Source organism: Salmo trutta, chromosome 5 (assembly GCF_901001165.1).
Source record: "Salmo trutta chromosome 5, fSalTru1.1, whole genome shotgun sequence".
Classification (NCBI taxonomy): Eukaryota; Metazoa; Chordata; class Actinopteri; order Salmoniformes; family Salmonidae; genus Salmo; species Salmo trutta.
The window spans coordinates 21,750,358-21,772,675 of NC_042961.1; the positions used below are offsets into that span (position 1 = coordinate 21,750,358).

At 42.8% G+C, this 22,318-nt stretch overlaps 1 protein-coding gene across 2 annotated transcripts; it reads right to left on the reverse strand.

Moving 5' to 3' along the window:
* Positions 1-94: 94 nt before the first annotated feature.
* On the reverse strand, positions 95-20,477 carry slc2a15a (solute carrier family 2 member 15a). 2 transcript variants are annotated; one of them, XM_029752958.1, is made up of 13 exons: positions 20,167-20,477; positions 16,669-16,731; positions 16,368-16,466; positions 8,266-8,426; positions 7,088-7,212; positions 6,669-6,814; positions 6,202-6,334; positions 5,787-5,974; positions 4,707-4,817; positions 4,424-4,525; positions 3,919-3,994; positions 2,410-2,537; positions 95-1,928 (listed from the first exon to the last, which is right to left on the reverse strand). In XM_029752958.1, exons 1-13 carry the CDS (start codon positions 20,224-20,226, stop codon positions 1,674-1,676), a joined length of 1,647 nt encoding a protein of 548 aa, XP_029608818.1. In that variant the 5' UTR covers positions 20,227-20,477; the 3' UTR covers positions 95-1,673. The 2 variants fall into 2 exon arrangements, with proteins under 2 accessions (XP_029608818.1, XP_029608819.1); XM_029752959.1 differs by lacking the exon at positions 16,669-16,731 and having other exon boundaries at positions 20,167-20,475.
* Positions 20,478-22,318: the final 1,841 nt, after the last annotated feature.

Here is a 22,318-nt window from a genome sequence, read left to right on the forward strand (position 1 = left end):
AGAAACCCTAACCCCTCCTCCCTAGGCACTTATGTAGATGAAACAAATTGACAGGAAAGCAATAGGCTGAATGTACTTTGAAGTAAATCTCAGCTCTTTTCAAAGTACACAAAACAAACTATTTTATTAATCATAGTGATTCAGGAGTATCATTAAAACAGGTTAACATGCCCCACCAACATTAGACAACTCTACAGAAAAGCCTTAAATAGCTGAAATAAACCAATCAAATCAATGATGAGAATAATCAGATTAACCAATACCTGACACAGACATGGTGGCTAGCGGGAAGATCTGAATGTGGTGAATTAAAGAGGTTGTCGGTTTAAATCCCAGGTGAGGACATGTGGAATAATAATGACTGTATGTCACGTATGTTGAAAACACTATGCTAAAAGCACTGTGTGTGAGACGGTATCCCTGACCTTGCCAACAGACAAAGAGCTATAAGTGGATCACTGGTTCACCAATGAGGGCCTTGATTGCCTTGGCAACAGTAACATGGCGTGATGTGAAATTAAACATGTTTTTTTTTAGAGGGAGAACGTTTCTTTGGGACCGTCAGGCGACGTCCTGACAACTGATACGCAGAAATGTTCCTGCAACGTTCACATGAAACGCGTCTAGAACATTAATATCTTATGTTCTGAGAACATTACAACCATGTTCTGTCTTTGTTTGGTGGGGCGTTGATGGAATATTCTCCTAACCCTCAGAAATGTGGACACATGAATGTTCTTGAAACGTTTCCATTAAACATGTCTAAAACATTACTATTGTAAATTCTGAGAACATGGTAACCACTTTCTGGGTAGGTTCAATTTTACATTAAGGGGACGATCTCTTGGAAACATTTCTTGCACATCATGGGCACATTCCTATGAAAACATCAGTTAGTGACCTAATGAGACTCTTAACGGAACGTTCTCTAAAGTTGTGGGAACGTTTGTTGTTAGCTGGTATGTGCAATACATCTGCAGAGCTTGCCAGGGAAGTTAGACATGCTGCACAGAACACTTGACACAATACTGGTTGTAACATATCCCAAACAACCCCAAACCCCAAAAGTACATTATCAAAACTTATACATCATGTTTTGTGTTAAATTCTAATGACTAAAACAAAGTGAATGTCTCTCCTGAGATTTATTAGACAATAAAAAGGATTGCTCTGACACAAGTATATAATTGATCATTTACATCATAAAGCTTTGCATATTATTACTTTGATAAAATATTTGAATGTACACAGTTCAAATACAGTTACATATTAGAAAATAAACTCTGGCTTTTGATAAAACCATACAGTATGTATAAAACACATCAAGCTACACCTTTCTGAGAAATGTACAGATCTGTCAGTCTTGATATAACCCACACCCTTTAAATGACTGCAAAATAACAAAGGCCTGATTTGGAATAGGAAGGAAAAGGCAAAAAGAAAGCATATGTGCAGTATATTTATGTGTGCCTACAGTATGTGTGCATGTCTCTATTACTGCATGATCTCAAAATCACAGCTTAATCTAAAAGTTAATCAGTACGACATGATATTGTATCCTACACTTCCCATGATTTCTTTGTGGCAGCCAATCCAGCTTTTTAACCTATCAATGGTCATACTGAAGGAAAAAAAGTTTTGGGATGCAGCCAGCCTCTCTCTCAGAGCCACTATCAGGGGACGGAGGAGGAGCTGTCAAACTCCAGCGATCCATTCTCCAGGGTTCCGTATCCGTTCATCTTCCTCAGTTTGAGCTGGTCGAGATGGCCCAGGCCCTGGGTCTCTGGCACCGCCTCCTTGGAGGCGAACATCTGGCTGATCTCCACAAACGTCTTGTTCTTGGTCTCGGGGATGACGAAGAACACAAAGGCCGCCACCGCCAGACACACGCAGCAGAACACCAGGTAGCAGTAGGACCCGGCGGACATCTGACACCAGGGAGGGAGGGATGGACAGACAGACACAGGGTTTTACGATTGTAATATTCATAGTTCTTGACCCTGATTTGTGTTTTTTTTTGCACAGGCATTGGTCCTGAGGAGCAAAGGTGTTGGGAACCAACGCCATGTCAAGTAAAGCCACGTAAGGAAGAAGCAGCGCCATGCTGAGTGCCAGGCAAAGTAGAATACCACCCCCGGGCAACACACATATACACGAAAGGCTGGAAGCAACACAGTGTCAGCTGCACTGCAGAGCCCCTGGAGCAGGCGAGGGGTTAAGTGCCATGCTCAAGGGCACAACGGCAGTAGGTGGCACCTGAAGGTCTGATGCCAGCAACCCTGATGCTGCCATGTTAAGTAGGGGCACAGCCAGGTCAAGTTAATTGAGGGCAGAGGGCATATTATTAAGTGAGGACAGAGGCCATATGAAGCGAGGACAGATTAAGTGAGAGCAGAGGCAGTTGGTTACCTGTAGGAAGGGGAAGACGAAGCCCACTGTGAAGTTGGAAATCCAGTTGAGAGATCCTCCCACAGTGTAGGCTGCTGGGCGGTGAGACTGTTTAAACAGCTCTGCCGTTATCAGGAAAGGAACGCCCGCTACAATACATACACTGACCGTTAGTACACTGCGCACACACACACACACATTCCACCAATCATTTCAGCCCATATACAAACATAGACTATGTAAAAAACACTGACAGGTAGAGTGATAAAGGGGCTTTAGGAAGAGCTCTTTATCTACTGTAGCTACATATCCAGAAAGTAAGGAAGGGGGTATACATAACAACTTCATGAGAATCAGTCATAACACCTTCATTAGTGTTGCAGTATAATTCATAACAAACTTCAACAGCATTCATACAGAGTTTTCAAAATAAAAGTCCCCCTGGAATAAAATGTTAATCTTCCAATTTATATTTTTTACTGTCACAGTACCTAAACCCCTGACACACTATTCACACACCAGGCTGGGAGCAGCACACCGTCACCCTTACAGTATTACTGCTGTAGCAGTTTAGGGGTTAAATGAACTGCTTAAGGCCACAATAGCAGTAGGGGATGGCACCAGCCCTAGGTGCAGTATCTTTCAAATATATAAGCTAGCTGCGTTTGATTGAGCTTGCCTGGCGCAATGGAATCAATGGAACAGTCCCAAAAGTGTAAACCCGACCTGCCAATCTGGCACTCCAGGCAGGCTCAAGAAAACGTTCAGGCGAACTATTTAAACCCAGCTCTGGATGGCACCTGAGCAATTGTTTACCATTGTAATGTGGTAGTAAGCAATCTAATCCCGTTTGGTCACAAGTGATGAATATGCAACGCCTTGTGTTACTACACTGCTAATGACCCATTGAATGAACATGAGCCCAGGCTGCCTTATTTGTGCATAATTATTCGTGCCTCATCATTGTGGGTGGCGGAGGAATAACACTTTTCGACTGATGAGGAGTTAGGCCCCCGATTCATTATTCATCTTGATTTGCTGTTGAGCGGCAGCATTCATCACCTTTCTGACCAATGAGGCGTGATGAGGCCTAATTAAAGACAGGATCCTAGACAGAATGAGCCAATCCACTAAGGACCAGAGGGGGATGTAGTCGGTTATGTACATACATACGTCCCTCTACAGAACACTCTCTCATTTGTCTATCTTATAGGGGATAAAGACTTTATCATCATCACACACAGGCAGATAATCAGGAGGTGAGATCAAGGCCATTAGCTGCATTTACAAGCGCTCAACTTTGACCTCCAGAGGGCGCCATTTCAATACACACCAGGGGGTCGGAAACCAGCATATCTGGCAACACACCCCGGTGTATCCCTGTGTGAAGCCTGGATGTGTGTGTGTGTGTGTGTGTGTGTGTTTGTGTGCGCGTGCCTGCATGTGTGCTCTCTGCTCAAATGAATGGAAAGTAAATTGATAATTGAAAGGGGAAGAGTAAGATAGAGTAAGTAGAAGAATGCAGCTCACCTGGCCCAATGCAGAAACCAGCGATGATGCCGACCACACATCCAACACTGACATAACGCATGAATGGTAAGTGAACCTGTAAGCATAGTGTAGAGGAAGACATAAGACTCCATGACCTAACTTAGTCAGTATATTCCATACGGAGATTTGTATTCTAGTTCGCCACATATCCCTCTTAAATCTCCACCCGGTACAGCCAGAAGAGGACTGACCACACCTCGAAGCCTGGTTGCTCTCTAGGTTTCTTCCTATATGTTCCTGCCTTCTAGGGAGTTTTTCCCTATCCACTGTCTCTGCATTGCTTGCTCTTTGGGGTTTCAGGCTGGGGATCTGTAAAGCTCTTTCTGACAACTGCTGAAAATGGCTTTATAAAATACATTTGATTGATTGATTAAAATATACTAAAGTACTCTCTGTCGTATCAGAAGGATGAGTAGAGTAAAACACAAATGCAGTGCACCCTACCTCCCACCCACACGCACACACACATACCACAAATACACACCTGTAGAACAAGGGAGAGAGTGATCCCAGCGCAGCAGAATCCCATGACTAGAAACCCCCCGATGATGAGTGGTCTCCTGCCCAGCTTCTCTATGGTAAAACACTACAGAGAGAGAGAGAGAGAGAGAGAGAGAGAGAGAGAGAGAGAGAGAGAGAAGGGGCAGAGAGAAACACGAGATACAAAGAGACAGAAAGCAACAAAACATGAATAACACAACCATTAAAAGAGACAACTATGACAGGGCAAGCTTACAACCAATCCCATGTCTCCTCCATAGACTCACCCCGATGAGGCCGGCAATGATCTCGATGGCTCCTGTACCCACCGTAGTGTACTGGATCTCTGGGTCTGGGATGCCCGCGTTCTTAAAGATGTCGTTGGTATAGAACCAGAGCTACAATAGAGAAAGACACTTTTGAGCTTGAGGGGCATGGTCACAAGTGGGACAGCCTGGCACAGGTGGCACAGCATGGGCACAGAGTAACAGTGGACAACCACTCACATTCAATTGATTTCAATTTGGGGCTTTAGGGAGGTTAACCTTAGACAGGGGGGTAATCAGGATTCGGAGCAGTTGGAGGTAGTAAGAAACCAACACACACAAGTCTACACACCCATTTAACACACTCCTCTCTCCTGCTGCAGTCACAGAACAGTGGCAAGGCTTGCCACCGGTCACCTCCACTTAGCCTACAGCTCACCTCTGGTATCTGCCTGATACCATCATCATCACCATCACCACCGTCTTCATCCTCACTACCTGTGTTTCAGAGCTGCCTCAAATAGATTGCCAAAGCTAATTAGCTGCTAAAAATACATTGCAGAGATGAGGCTGCTAATGAGTTCAGCTCTGATGGGTAAAATGTGCACTTGTTGGCCCCAGTGTCCTGGTAATCATTTGAATAATGAATGCATCTCAGTAGCATAATTCAGGAAGGGATTTAGCTAATCGTATTGCTGTTAAATGATGACTCGTAGTTTTGGGTTCTTCGCCACATGATCACACGAGGCTTGTAAAAGAGGAGGAATCATTAATTCTGCCTTTCAACTGAGCCTCTCGGTGTGGTGGGCCCGACTGTAATGGGTGAGAGGGGGAAGAAGGTGAGAGAGGGAGGAGCTCGGGGGGAAAGGGAGAAGAGGGCGAGAGAGGGACAAGAGGTGGAGTGTAGGAGAGAGAGAAGGTGAGAGAGTAAGGAAAGGACATGCGAATGGCAGAGAATGAGCAGGGGGTGACGGGGGTGAAAACGGGTGAAAACGGGTGAAAAGAGAGAGGTAGAGAGAGGAGTGCTAAAAAAAGGAGTAACAGAGGGATAGAGGTATGAGAAGGAGGGGAGCACCATAGCCAACAGCTGAGTAATCTTACAGCGTCTATACCGGAGAGCTGCATGCCGATGTTGATGACCACCACACTGAGCAGCTGCCAGCGCACCAAAGGGTCCAGTATCAGTCGCCATACCGACACCGTCTCCACCGACGACAGAGAGCGCTGCTCCTCCTGCATCTCCTCGATCTCTGACTGAATGTTACACTTGGCCCGGTACCACTTCAACGCTGACGTAGGAAATAAAACAGGAAGTTACACTTCAACCAGGCAATGACAATGCTTTTGGTATCAAATGAAAATGAAATACGACTCGAACTTTGTCATTGATGGTTAACTAAACGGTTTGACGCATGATTAGACAACATTGCCACAGGAAATAAGCATAGCCCTGAGGTTACACTATTCACACACTTAGTATGTGTCCCTGTCTCAATGCGTCGTCTAGCATGCTGACCTATGATGGTGGCGTGGACATTGTGCTTCTCAATCAGCAGGTATCGTGGGCTCTCCGGAAACCATGGCAACAGCATCAGCTGGATGAAGGTGGGTATCACTACCAGGGAGAGAAACAGGGGCCAGTGATCCTCCTGTAACCATGAGAAAAACAACTCACAATCATCACCTACATGACGTACAGCTGTACACCAGTGGAGGCTGCTGAGGGGAGGACGGCTCATAATAATGTCCGGAACGGAGCAAATGGAATGGCATGGAAACCATGTGTTTGATGTATTTGATACCGTTCCACTCCGCTCCAGCCAATACCACGAGCCCGTCCTCCCCAATTAAGGCGCATCCGACCTCCTGTGCTGTACACACATAACCCCAAAAACGCAACACGCAAACCATTGAAAATGAATCCATCTCTAAACTGATGAACGCCAAGTGTAAAGCTTTTCCTGGAAATGGTATTTGGCGTACCTTCCCCAGAATTTCATGTAGACCCAGGATCTGGGCCGAGAAGACCCCAGCACAAATGAAGAGGCTGGGCACGAGCCCCAGGAAACCACGCAGGTTCTTAGGAGCTATCTCCCCCAGGTACATGGGCACCACACTCAGAGAGATACCTACACAACACAACGATAACGACGTGGACGTTTTTTCACCGACCAAATTCAAGAAAAGAAACAACAGTGAGCAAACATTCACTTTCTTGTTATTGCTAGGTTCATAACCTTGCCCAGCTACCGTGCCACGTTTATAACCATATGTATACATTCCTGACTGATTAAACCGTGACTCATTCCTGAACCTTGACCCTTATCCTAGAACCTTAACTCTAACACTCTAACCCTGAACCTTACCCTTCTCACTGAGTGGACACGCTGACGTGTTCGTACCTGAGTGGATCCCTGTGACGAAGCGGCCAAAGATGACCATCTCTGGAGAGCCACAGATCCTGCTGAAGCCCATGAGAGATCCAGCGATGAACACCAATACCGTCGAGTTCACCACTGTGCCTTTCCTACACGCACACACGCACACACACCACACACACACACACACATTATGGTTGGCTCTGTCCACCATTAAAAGGTGTAGATTAGAAGAACTAGCTAATTAATGTACCAATGTATGAAGCGGTGCATAAAAGCATGTGGGCCAGAGGCGATAGCAGGTGCACCTTCATTACTTCTATGACATAGAGTAGTAAAGTCTCCCCCTGATATACAGTCAGGGAGGGCATTTTGAGTTCTGATCGCCCATAAAACACCGTTGGGTGATGAAACTGATCAGCTCATAACTAGGCTCGTAAATTGTTCTCTTTCATTTGCATGTAAATGTCCAGTCAGATCACGTGAGTCCTTTAGATAAATGAGATCTAAGCCTGCACTGAATACAAAACACTCTTTAGAGAGCTGGCAAGAGGGGACAGAGATTGCACCGACTGCACTCCAAAGGGTATAGGGGACAGAGAGTGTGCACTTTAAAGGGTAGAGGGAACATAACGAGTGTAGCACATTGGGTAGCTCGTACAAAGAGTTTAAACTCTAAATGGCAGTGTAACTAAACACTATGCACTCTGAAAGGCAGACAGGATGAACAGTGTGTACTCTGAAGGGCAGAGGAGAGCAAAGGAGGGAGGGCATGGTCATCCCTGGGGTCAGAGGGCAGAAGGTCACTCAGGGGTGATAGATGAAGGCGCTGCTCTAATGCCCTCAGTTGTGTGTGTGTGTGTGTGTGTGTGTGTGTGTGTGTGTGTGTGTGTGTGTGTGTGTGTGTGACTAGCTCAGAATGCCAGGGAGGGTGGCAGGGTAGCAGTGCCCAGAGCTCCAGATGCTGCATTGCATCTCTGAGGCTGTTCATGTCAGCTGGCCAACAGCCACCCTGCAGCCACAGTGTCTGGAGGTCTCAGGCATTGGCCTAAACCAAAACAAAGGTCTTCAAAGGACAGAACTTTCCAAATCTCTACAGATGAACACTGACTCGAATGGGGAGCAGAGAATATTGTGTAAAACCTGTATAGGAGTGTGTGTCACTGGGAGTGTGTGTATGGGGGGGCGTGTGAGGGTCTCACCTGCCGAACCTGGTGACGAGCATGCCCACCATGAGGGATCCCAGTAGACCCCCAATGGCAAAGACAGACACGGTGAGAGAGTACATGAGGGTCAGAGCCTCCCCATCCAGCCCCGTACCATTACGACTCACTGACGTCCTGTTGTAGAAGTCTTTAATGTACTGTGGGAAAGAGAGAAACAGAGAGGGGAGAGAGGAATGGGAACCATATAACAGTATTACTACTGTTAATCACTATGATTTATTTCATGTGTTCCTGTGCTCTTGCTTTGCCAGTGTAAGATACCTATCATGCCAATAGAGCTCATTGAGTAGAATTAAATTGAGAGGGGCAAAGATGTTATCGCATAAACTTCGTGTGACACAATTCAAATGACTGTATGACACACAGTATGCCATAAACCATACAATGTGTTACATAATGTCACTAAGTGTCATGACTTCCGTCGGAGTCGGTCCCTCTCCTTGTCCGAGCGGCGTTCGGCGGTCGACGTCACCGGCCTTCTAGCCATCACCGATCCACTTTTCATTTTCCATTTGTTTTGTCTTTGTTTTTTACACACCTGGTTTCAATTCCCCCATTAACATGTTCATTATTTAACCCTCTGGTTTCCCCCATGTTTGTGTGCGTGTTTGTTTTATTGTAAGGCTGTATTTGACGGCTGGTATATTGTTACCGGGTTTTGTTATTACGCCCGTTTATTTCGTGGTACCGGTATTTTTCCAGCACCATAGTATTGTGTTTTTACTGGTGTTTTTTCTTGTATTAAATACCTTGTCCAGGCATCTCAGCTCTCCTGCGCCTGACTCCTTTCACCAATTACCCACAGCCTTGACACTATGACCTCAATTTGTTACCAGCATCAAACTGTACAAAACACTATCTAACTATCATTCTTACATTCCCAAAATGCCAAAGCCAATGAGAAAGCCCCACTTACATTTAATCCATCTCTATCTGGCCAATGAGAGCCTATAGAGGGGAACGCAGAATCACAACCAAACTGGGAGTCCTTGTCATGTGGCCCGTGCTTCTCCTCTCTCCCTGGCATTTTCAGGTCACAGACCAGGACTAATTCAATTCCACTGCTATGTCCTTTTTTTTTACCTTAACCTCTTAATCTACAGTGTGGCCAATTCAGGATCAATTCAACCACTCACATACTCAGGCGAGGAACAGTGAGAAAGGAAGAGAACTTGCACTGTGTGTGTGTGTGTGTGTGTGTGTGTGTGTGTGTGTGTGTGTGTGTGTGTGTGTGTGTGTGTGTGTGTGTGTGTGTGTGTGTGCGTGCGTGTGTGTGTGTGCGCGCGTGCGTGCGTGCGTGCGTGCGCGTTCTGATGATAGTAATCGGACCTTAGTGTATTTCAAACATACAAACAGAAACATTTTGGTCATGCTCTACTTCACAGTTCACTTGACCAGGTATTAAAGCAATAGATCTGGTGGCAGTGTTGCAACCATATCTCTACAGTTCCAACGATAGAATTGGAACGTACAACTGTTGGCTAAGCTTTACTTTACAGTCCAGCTGTTAACCTAACATTTTACTGCAGTGGTCTAAATCAGGGTCACACAGAGTCTTTCTTGGTAGTCTTAAACAAATTGACTTTGGGAAGAAAAGTTTACACCTCACACAGATGGTAATAGTCTTAAAATAAGAAGACACCTTTACCATGTCAGATATAGAGTTGAAATGTATTCCATTTTGAGTTTGCGTCCCAATAATACACTTTATATACACTGAGTGTACAAAACATTACATAAAGAACACCTTCCTAATATTGGGTTGCAACCCCCCCATTCACCCTCTGAATGGTACACCTACACAATACATGTCTCAATTGTCTCGAGGCTTAAAAATCCTTCTTTAACAAGTGACATCAATAAGTGACGAGTGACAAGTGACGACACACAGCTGTACATTTCAATGAAACATGGTGAAGCTCCAAAATTGCCCTCGCTAGAAGCCTGTGTTTCAGACATAAGGAAGTGGATGGCTGCAAACTTTCTACTTTTAAACTCGGACAAAACAGAGATGCTTGTTCTAGGTCCCAAGAAACAAAGAGATCTTCTGTTCAATCTGACAATTAATCGGGATGGTTGTACAGTCGTCTCAAATAAAACTGTGAAGGACCTCGGTGTTACTCTGGACCCTGATCTCTCTTTTGAAGAACATATCAAGACTGTTTCAAGGACAGCTTTTTTCCATCTACGTAACATTGCAAAAATCAGAAACTTTCGGTCCAAAAATGACGCAGAAAAATTAATCCATGCTTTTGTTACTTCTAGGCTGGACTACTGCAATGCTCTACTTTCCGGCTACCCGGATAAAGCACTAAACAAACTTCAGTTAGTGCTAAATACGGCTGCTAGAATCCTGACTAGAACCAAAAAATTTGATCATATTACTCCAGTGCTAGCCTCTCAACACTGGCTTCCTGTTAAGGCAAGGGCTGATTTCAAGGTTTTACTGCTAACCTACAAAGCATTACATGGGCTTGCTCCTACCTATCTTTCCGATTTGGTCCTGCCGTACATACCTACACGTACGCTACGGTCACAAGACGCAGGCCTCCTAATTGTCCCTAGAATTTTTAAGCAAACGGCTGGAGGTAGGGCTTTCTCCTATAGAGCTCCATTTTTATGGAATGGTCTGCCTACCCATGTGAGAGACGCAGACTCAGTCTCAACCTTTAAGTCTTTACTGAAGACTTATCTCTTCAGTAGGTCCTATGATTAAGTGTAGTCTGGCCCAGGAGTGTGAAGGTGAACGGAAAGGCTGGAGCAACGAACCGCCCTTGCTGTCTCTGCCTTGCCGGTTCCCCTCTTTCCACTGGGATTCTCTGCCTCTAACCCTATTACAGGGGCTGAGTCACTGACTTACTGGTGTTCTTCCATGCCGTCCATGGGAGGGGTGCGTCACTTGAGTGGGTTGAGTCACTGACATGGTCTTCCTGTCTGGGTTGGCGCCCCCCCCCCTTGGGTTGTGCCATGGCGGAGATTTTTGTGGGCTATACTCGGCCTTGTCTTCGGACGGTAAGTTGGTGGTTGTAGACATCCCTCTAGTGGTGTGGGGGCTGTGCTTTGGCAAAGTGGGTGGGGTTATATCCTGCCTGTTTGGCCCTGTCCGGGGGTATCATCGGATGGGGCCACAGTGTCTTCTGATCCCTCCTGTCTCAGCCTCCAGTATTTATGCTGCAGTAGTTTATGTGCCGGGGGGCTAGGGTCAGTCTGTTTCATCTGGAGTATTCTCTTGTCTTATCCGGTGTCCTGTGTGAATTTAAATATGCTCTCTCTAATTCTCTCTTTCTCTCTTTCTTTCTTTCTCTCGGAGGACCTGAGCCCTAGGACCATGCCTCGGGACTACCTGGCATGATGACTCCTTGCTGTCCCCAGTCCACCTGGCCATGCTGCTGCTCCAGTTTCAACTGTTCTGCCTGCGGCTACGGAACCCTGACCTGTTCACCGGACGTGCTTGTTGCACCCTCGACAACTACAATGATTATTATTATTTGACCATGCTGGTCATTTATGAACATTTTAACATCTTGACCATGTTCTGTTATAATATCCACCCGGCACAGCCAGAAGAGGACTGGCCACCCCTCATAGCCTGGTTCCTCTCTAGGTTTCTTCCTAGGTTTCTGGCCTTTCTAGGGAGTTTTTCCTAGGGAGTTTTTCCTAGCCACCGTGCCTCTTTCACATGCATTGCTTGCTGTTTGGGGTTTTAGGCTGGGTTTCTGTACAGCACTTTGAGATTTCAGCTGATATACGAAGGGCTATATAAATAAAATTGATTTGATTTGATTTAAGGGATCATAGCTTTTACCTGGATTGGCCTGGTCGCTCTATGTCATGGAAAGAGCAGGTGTCTTACATGTTTTATACACTCTGTGTGTATCACAGAAGACTGAAATATAACAAAACGGTTGACATAGAAACATGTTTATTATTTAGGAAATTAGGAAACGTTTTAATAACATTCCACCCATGAGCCCACTAGAGAGTGATTTGGTCATTTAACTGCAATTAAAAAACACATGGTAAAATTGTAATTACACTCTCTACTTCCTTAAAAGTGTAACGGAGTGTTCTGATGGGTGTTAAAACATAGGAACCCCGTGTAGAACAGCATGAAATTTCAACATAAGATTGACTTACAGTACCAGTCAAAAGTTTGGACACCCCTACTCATTCAAGGGTTTTCTTTATTTTTACTATTTTCTACATTGTAGAATAACAGTGAAGACATCTAAACTATGAAATAACACATGGACTCATGTAGTAACCATAAAAGTGTTAAACAAATCAAAATATATTTTAGCCACCCTTTGCCTTGATGACAGCTTTGCGCTCTCTCAACCAGCTTCATGAGGTAGTCACCTGGAATGAATTTCAATTAACAGGTGTGCCTTGTTAAAAGTTAATTTGTGTAATTTCTTTCCTTCATAATGCATTTGAGCCAATCAGTTGTGTTGTGACAAGGTAGGGGTGGTATACAGAAGATAGCCATATTTGGTAAAAGACCAAGTCCATGTTATGGCAAGAACAGCTCAAATAAGCAAAGAGAAATGACAGTCCATCCTTACTTAAAGACATGAAGGTCAGTTAATCCGGAAAACCCATCAAGCGCTATGATGAAACTGGCTCTCATGAGGACCGCCACAGGAAAGGCGGTCTGCTGCAGAGGATAAGTTCATTAGAGGTACCAGCCTCAGAAATTGCAGCCCAAATAAATGCTTCACAGAGTTCAAGTAACAGACACATCTCAACATCAACTGTTCAGAGGAGACTGCAGGAATCAGGCCTTCATGGTCGAATTGCTGCAAAGAAACGTAAGTAGAGACTTGCTTGGGCAAAGAAACATAAGCAATGGACATTAGACCAGTGGAAATCTTTCTTTTGAGATTTTTGGTTCCAACCTCTGTGTCTTTGTGAGATGCAGAGTAGGTGAACGGATGATCTACGCATGGTTCCTACCATGAAGCATGGAGGAGGAGGTGTGATGGTGTGGGGGTGCTTTGCTGGTGACACTGTCTGTGATTTATTTAGAATTCAAGGCACACTTAACCAGCATGGCAACCACAGCATTCTGCAGCGATACGCCATCCAATCTGGTTTGCGCTTAGTGGGAACTATCATTTGTTTTTCAACTGGACAATGACCCAAAACACACCTCCAGGCGGTGTAAGGGCTATTTGACCAAGAAGGAGAGTGATGGAGTGCTGCATCAGATGACCTGGTCTCCACAATCACCCGACCTCAACCCAATTGAGATGGTTTGGGATGAGTTGGACCGCAGAGTGAAGGAAAAGTAGCCAACAAGTACTCAGCATATGTCGGAACTCCTTCAAGACTGTTGGAAAAGCATTCCAGGTGAAGCTGGTTGAGAGAATGCCAAGAGTGTACAAAGCTGTCATCAAGGCAAAGGGTGCTTACTTTGAAGAATCTCAAAGGAAAAATATATTTTGATTTGTTTAACACTTTTTTGGTAACTACATGATTCCATATGTGTTATTTCATAGTTTTGATGTCTTCACTATTATTCTACAATGTAGAAAATAGTAAAAATAAAGAAAAACCCTTGAATGAGTAGGTGTGTCCAAACTTTTGACTGGTTCTGTACATGGGAATTGATCCACATATTATTGTCTCGCTCGTTTCTAGTGGCTAGTTTAAAAAAGAACAGTGTGGGTTGCAGTCACTCCTTGTCCATAGACTACTTTCAAAGTAAGATAACAAATATTTGTATATGTACATTTATGTAAATATTATTTTACAGTTCTGCTATTTACCTAGTATTATGTCTTAGCAAATACTGCACCAGCCAACACCAATTGAAACAAGAATATAAAGCAAGCATTTTACTGCTCCAAACCCCAACAGTCAACACCGGTAACCAGTGGCCTGTATTTGGGCTAAAGGGACAAAGAGACAATACCCAATAACCCCAACAGTGACACTATAGCGGTGGGATAAAATTAGCATTAGCTTTGGGCTGTAGAATATAGTTAGCATTATCTTTATGCTGTAGGATATATTTGGCATTAGCTTTGGAGAGATTGGTTCTACAGTCATTCCAACTGCATGGCCTCAACTGCATTCCTTCTGATAAAGAGCAGCCTGGTTCCTCATTCAATCCACATTCCTGATGACAACAAACCCTTCACAGATGCACACACAGTTTAAACTATCTCACACTGACAAATCATTTTCATTTTAACTATCAGTGTAAAAATGGAGGCTAAGCATCAGACTTTCACATTTTTTTACTCATCATGGTGAGCAATATTAGATACAGCATTGGGGGTCTCACTCTGATGTACATGAGGGTAAGAGCGTAAAAGATACAGTGCATTCGGTAAGTATTCAGACCCCTTGACTTTTCCCGTATTTTGTTACGTTACAGCCTTATTCTAAATGGATTAAATTGTATCTTTCCCCTCAATAATCTACACACAATGACAAAGCAAAAACAGGTTTTAAGAAGTTTTTGTAAGTTTAAAAAAAATTCAAAACTGAAATATGACATTTACATAAGAATTCAGACCCTTTAGTCAGAACTTTGTTGAAGCCCCTTTGGCAGCGATTACAGCCTTGAGTCTTCTTGGGTATGACGCTACAAGCTTGGCACATCTTTATTTGGGGAGTTTCTCCCATTCTTCTCTGCAGATCCTCTCAAAGGCTGTTAAATTGGATGGGGAGCGTCACTGCAAAGCTATTTTCGGGTCTCTCCAGAGATGTTCGATCAGGTTCAAGTCCGGGCTTTAGCTAACTCAAGGACATTCAGAGACTTGTCTCTAAGCCACTCCTACGTTGTGTTGGCTGTGTGCATAGGGTCGTTGGAAGATTGGAAGGTGAACCTTCGCCCCAATCTGAGGTCCTGAGCACTCTGGAGCAGGTTTTCATCAAGGATCTCTCTGTACTTTGCTCCGTTCATCTTTCCCTCGACCCTGACTAGTCTCCCAGTCCCTGCCGCTGAAAAGAGTTCAATCTTGGTTTCATCAGACCAGAGGATCTTGTTTCGTATGGTCTGAGAGTCTTTAGGTGCCTTTTGGCACACTCCAAACGGGCTGTCATTTACCTTTTACTGAGGAGTGGCTTCCGTCTGGCCACTCTACCATAATGGCCTGATTGGTGGAGTGCTGCAGAGATGGTTGTCCTTCTGGAAGGTTCTCCCATCTCCACCGAAGAACTCTGGAGCCCTTCTCTTGCTCAGTTCGGCCGGGCAGCCAACTCTAGGAAGAGTCTTGGTGGTTCCAAACTCCTTCCATTTAAGAATGATGGAGGCAACTGTGTTCTTGGAGACCTTCAATGTTGCAGATATGTTTTGGTACCCTTCACCAGATCTGTGCCTTGACACCGTCCTGTCCCGGAGCTCTATGGACTATTCCTTCGACCTCATGGCTTGGTTTTTGCTCTGACATGCACTGTTAAATGTGGGACCTTATATAGACAGGTGTGCCCTTCCAAATCATGTCCTATCAATTGAATTTACCATAGGTGGACTCCAATCAAGTTGTAGAAACATTTCAAGGATGATAAATGGAAACAGGATGCACCTGAGTTCAATGTCGAGTCTCATAGCAAAGGGTCTGAATACTTATGTAAATAAGGTATTTGTGTTTTTTATTTTTAATACATTTGCAAACATTTCTAAAATCATGTTTTCGCTTGGTCATTATGGTGTATTGTGTGTAGATTGATGAGGAAAAAACTTGATATGACCCATTTTAGAATAAGGCTGTAACGTAACAAAATGTGGAAAAGTTAAAGGGTCTGATACTTCCCAAATGCACTGTATATGTGAGATGTATACTCATAATTCAAACTTCATAAATCAAATTGATGTCTGTGGGACACAGCCCATAGTCACATAGTCATAGTCACATAGTCAATAATGTAGACTGGTGAAAGTAAACTGAATTCTAAATTAAAATGTAACTTCAACGATCACGCAAATCTCCGTTTACATCAACAATACATGATTTGGGTGAGATTCCGGGTTCCACAAGTAAGGAGTTGGCCGCAGCAGAGTATTCAATACAGGAAAGTATGGGATGTACAATGCAGATAATATGAGTGTAGTTCAATGGCCTTACCACTGCAGGGGAGTTGACCACTGCCAGGTTGTAGCCATAGAGCATGGAGCTCCCAAAGGAGGTGAGGAACGCTACTGCCAACAAAGATGAAGTCAGGTGCTGCAGAGAGAGAGAGAGAGGGATAAAGGGAGATTATCTCAGAGAAAATGTGTACAGTAAACTTGTCATAAACCAACATCTAATGTTTTATTATTTGGTTTGTACTCCAGCCTTTGCTCTTGAGGAGTTCATTTGTTCTGTTATTTATAGTCAAAGGTTTAAGATTTGTGTGAATATGAATGAGGGTCAAAGTTGTCTTTACTGTTGGGCTCTCATTCATCTCTTCTATGGCCTTTAGTTTGGAGGAATCCATGGGTCTGAGGAACTGTTGGTATAAGCCACATTAACCTTTAACATGTTAATTATTTGACTGTATCTGGTGGAGAATCTGGAGAATCTACACACACACACACACACACACACACACACACACAACAGGGTATTACTATACGTGTGAGGACTTTTTGGGGACCAACAATTGGTCCCATTTAAAATTCTATTTTCCCTAACCCTAACCCTAACCTTAACCCCTAACTCTATATTCTAACCCTAACTCCAAACCTTAAGCCTAAAATAGCCTTTTTCCATGTGAGGACAGGCCAAATGTCCCCACTTGAATACAGTGATGATTATTATTGGGATACTGATTTTTCTTCAGGAAGCTACAAAACACCATGAATATATTTGGGCCAATCTCATGTGGAAATGCCAATATACATGTTATTCCTCAGCCTGGTCTCATAGACTAGACGCATCATAGTAAAAGTAAATTAGTATGATATGTTATGTTTGGTACGGTTACATACACTCTTAGAAAAAAGGGTTCCAAAACGGTTCTTCCGCTGTCCCCATACGAGAACTCTTTTTGGTTCTAGGTAGAACCATTTTTGGTTCCAGGTAGAACCCCTTTGGGTTCCATGTAAGGAATCCAAATGGGTTCTACCCGGAACCAAAAAGGGTTATTCAAAGGGTTCTCCAATGGGGACTGCCGAAGAACCCTTTAGGTTCTAGATAGCACTTTTTTTCTAAGAGTGTAAGACAGAAGGTTACGTCTGGCAACCTAAAGGTTGCATGTTCAAATCTCTTCACGGACAACTTTAGCATTTTAGCTAATTAGCACATTTTCAACTACTTACAACTTTTTAGCTACTTCACAATTACTTAGCATGTTAGCTAACCTTTCCCCTAACCTTAACGCTTTTAGCTAACCCTTCCCCTTACCCTAACCATAACCCTTTAACCTAACTTCTAACCTTAACCCTAACCTTAAACCTAACCCCTAGCCTAGCTAACGATAGTCAGCTAGCTAACATTAGCATTAGCTACCTAACTACCTAGCTAACATTAGCCACAACAAATTGGAATTCGTAACACATCATCCGTTTTGCAAATTCTTAACATATTGTACATTACATAAATTTGTAACATATCATACGAATTGTAATTCGTAATATATCATCCGAAATGGATGATGAACATCCACAAATGAATACATATCATACGAAATGTAACATATTATACTAATGGAGAGAATCAGATTTACGTAGAGTATAATACGAAATACTCTTAGACCAGTTTGCATTAGTCAGAAGTTAGGGCCAGATGCCCATCCTACAGTTGAAGTCAGAAGTTTACAAACACCTTAGCCAAATACATTTAAACTCAGTTTATCACAATTCCTAACTTTTAATCCTAGTAAAAATTCCCTGTTTTAGGTCAGTTAGGATCACCACTTTATTTTAAGAATGTGAAATGTCAGAATAATAGTAGAGAGAATTATTTATTTCAGCTTTTATTTCTTTCATCACATTCCCAGTGGGTCAGAAGTGTACATACACTCAATTAGTATTTGGTAGCATTGCCTATAAATTGTTTAACTTGGGTCAAATGTTTCGGGTAGCCTTCCACAAGCTTCCCACAATAAGTTGGGTGAATTTTGGCCCATTCCTCCTGACAGAGCTGGTGTAACTGAGTCAGGTTTGTAGGCCTCCTTGCTCGCACACACTTTTTCAGTTCTGCCCACAGATTTTCTATGGGATTAAGGTCAGGGCTTTGTGGTAGCCACTCCAATACCTTGACTTTGTTGTCCTTAAGCCATTTCGCCACAACTTTGGAAATATGCTTGGGGTCATTGTCCATTTGGAAGACCCGTTTGCAACCAAGCTTTAACTTCCTGACTGATGTCTTGAGATGTTGCTTCAATATATCCACATAATTTTCCTGCCTCATGATGCCATCTATTTTGTGAAGTGCACCAGTCCCTCCTGCAGCAAAGCACCCCCACAACATAATGCTGCCACCCCCGTGCTTCAAGGTTGGGATGGTTTTCTTCGGCTTGCAAGCCTCCCCCTTTTTCCTCCAAACATAACGATGGTCATTATGACCAAACAGTTATTTTTTTGTTTCATCAGACCAGAGGACATTTCTCCAAAAGTACGATCTTTGTCCCCATGTGCAGTTGCAAACCATAGTCTGGCTTTTTTATGGCAGTTTTGTAGCAGTGGCTTCTTCCTTACTGAGCGGCCTTTCAGGTTATGTCGATAGAGGACTCGTTTTACTGTGGATACAGATACTTTTGTACCTGTTTCCTCCAGCATCTTCACAAGGTCCTTTGCTGTTGTTCTGGGATTGATTTGCATTTTTCTGCCAAAGCCATGACATAATTTTCTGGAATTTTCCAAGCTGTTTAAAGGCACAGTCAATTCAGTGTATGTAAACTTCTGACACACTTGACTTGTGATACAGTGAATTATAAATTCAATAATCTGTCTGTAAACAATTGTTGGAAAAATGACTTGTGTCATGCACAAAGTATATGTCCAAACCGACTTGCCAAAACTATAGTTTGTTAACAAGAAATTTGTGGAGTGGTTGAAAAACTCGTTTTAATGACTCCAACCTAAGTGTATGTAAACTTCCGACTTCAACTGTATGTATACATTACCTTTCTTACTATACTAGCCTAATGGAGACTAAGATTAGTTGAAATGCTTTCTAACAAGTTGTGATGAAGTGGAATGGATAGGAGAAAGCACAGGGGCTCAAGCCACAGTTCAGAATAGAACAGTAACGTTCAATCAGCAGTCAGGAAGTGTGACTGTACTCTGGCCCAGAACCAGTGGAACGCAGTGCACGATGGAGGTGGACTTCACCCAGGTCAGGTCAGGGAACTTAATTTGGGCACTAAGTGGTCAGATGCAGTCACTTATAGGCCCACCGCACACACGTGAGAAAGGTTGTGTAGACTAGACATTGTCTTGTGACATGTAATGAGTGCTAACCTCCTCTTCGGAGGACAGAGGCATGATGTTTAAGTAAAGATAAAGTATTTTCTTGTCAGTCATAATATGGGTTCTAACGTTACTATGTAAAAGAAAAACAGGTTTAGGTGCATCTAGCCTATCGCTGACAGTGATTGCTCATGTAACATTTAGGCGCCTATGTTCGTACAGAGCAATGTCAATTTACAGATGTCAATATGTCAGTCATATTTTAATTCAATATAGTGTAGCGCGACCCTGTGTTTATATGCGCGGGTATCGACTGTCACTTGGACATGCTTTCGTGGCAGTCGATGCCGCGCTCATAAACACAGGGTCGCTACAATAAATATGGAACATCGTTGATAACAAGTTTATAAATAAAGTATTGCATCCAAGATAGGACATTAGGTAAAGAATGTGAACTTTTATGAATGACATATCAAAATCAAACAGAATAGCAGGTCATTTACAAAAACAAACTTGCATGAAAATCTTACCGACGTTATTTTCCCTGGTGGCGTTATTAAAACTTCTTCAGCCATGTATGAATCTTTCATTAAATATTTCCTCTTTAACTTTCGGCGGTAGGAAAAGAAAGATGCTCGAACTACTTTTTTCTTAAAGCTACCGGCATCACAGCAAAACTCATTTTGAGAAGACAGGCGTGGTCATAGTTGAGACTAAAAAACAACGCAGTTGCAGGTTATAGGGTCGCCTTTTTTGTTAATCTATAGCGTGTCGGCCCTTTCCTTCGGGTAGTGATGCCCTCCGCTCCGGTTAAAAAGTAGGCTAGAGACCAGTGTCATCACATGATGGCGAACAACGTGATGCCTAGAGAAAGACATGGTGAAATCAATTAGCTAAGTGAATTTACAAAGCCCGAGTACTACAGCAGACTACTTATAGACCCAACCGTGAGTTACAGTAGTAGCTGACAAATATGAGGACAGCACTCAAAACTGATACGCTTCCTGTCTCCTGTTAGCACTAGGCCTAAATATGTTATAATAAAAGCCACATGCCTATTACTACGTAGGCCAAATAACAGTCACACTAATAGATCACATCCCACACCTACTCATTCAAGGGTTTTTCTTTATTTTTACTCTGTTCTATATTGTAGAATAATAGTGAAGACATCAAAACTATGAAATAACACATATGGAATCATGTAGTAAACAAAAAACAAATCAAAATATATTTTATATTTGAGATTCTTCAAAGTAGCCACCCTTTGCCTTGATGACAGCTTTGCACATTATCTGCATTAATACACAATCAAAGGTTAATACATAATCAATTAATACACAATTAAAGGTTCTGAACATAAGACAGGGAGCATTACAAGTGTTCTCAGTTTTTAGTTTTGTACTAAGAGTTTTAAAAATGTACAACTTATATTTGAAATTTGTGCCAAAGTGATACATTTTTTTAAAAAATGTATAATTTCAGAAGTAGGTTTTTTGAAAAGTATGATATTATGTCTTACCATTGTCTGACCAATGTCCTTGAGCAATATGAGACAGGAGATATTGTGTGAGTTTGGAGGCAAATCTGTGCAAAAAGAGACATATTTCAGATCAATTCTATCTAAATGTGTAATGATGAGTAGGCTTCTGAAAAACACTAGACTCAACCATCTTTTATATTTTATTAAGTGGCGGTCTGTTTGTGGTAAAAATGTCAACTCCTTGTCACTCAAAATAAACATTAAATACAGTCAGTTTGATGACATTTACCCAGAAGGCACTGGACACTGGACACATTCCAGTGTTCATTGTAGTGTACCACTTACAGTAAGTACCCCAATACATTGTAAGTGGTGTATTGTGAAGATATTGGAACAAAGCCACTGTATTGCTGCTCAAAACTTAATCAACATCCTATGCTTTTGATTTCCAAAATAAACCATATCTATGTTATTATGTGGTTTAGCATGAGTGAAAGCAGGATGGATGTAAAAGTAATGATCTGTCATGTCCACATAATAACTTCTGTATATTATATCTGAAAGGCTATCTCACATACATGCTCAAACACAGTGGTCATATGACTCCAATCTACCACGTCATGCAGTTTTGGAAAAAATCAATTATGAATTTACATAATACTCCATTCATAGAGTCAGAGACAGCCCCCATACTGTACTTCCCGATACTTCCCACCGGAGTGGCCTCATACAAGAGCTGGGCAATAAGGACAAAAATCCATAATGTGATACATTTGCTGAATTGATGCAATAATGCTAAAAAGAACGATAGGTTTATAACATTAATGTGCACCACAGTTTTCTTTATTATTATCCTTTAAACTAGGGGAGAGCCGGGATGAAAGTAACACGGGGCGAAAGTAACACGCCTATTTTTTCAGATAAGACAGTAGCTAGAATGACATAATGAAGTCCGCACTTTCCTAATGCAGAGGACAAGCTCCTTGCAACAAAAACCGTCCAGTTCCACCATGTTTCGCAGAGTTATCAACAAAAAGTGGTTTTTGAGCGATGTAAGTAAAAAAAAATGGGCCCAGATGTGTTTTTAAGTTGTAGAGCTGTGTTTAGTTTTTTAAGGTTCCAAATATATGTCATTTTCTTAACCCATCTAGTGACTAAATGACAGCATAGGTTCTATGCTAGCTAGTCTTAGGTATTAG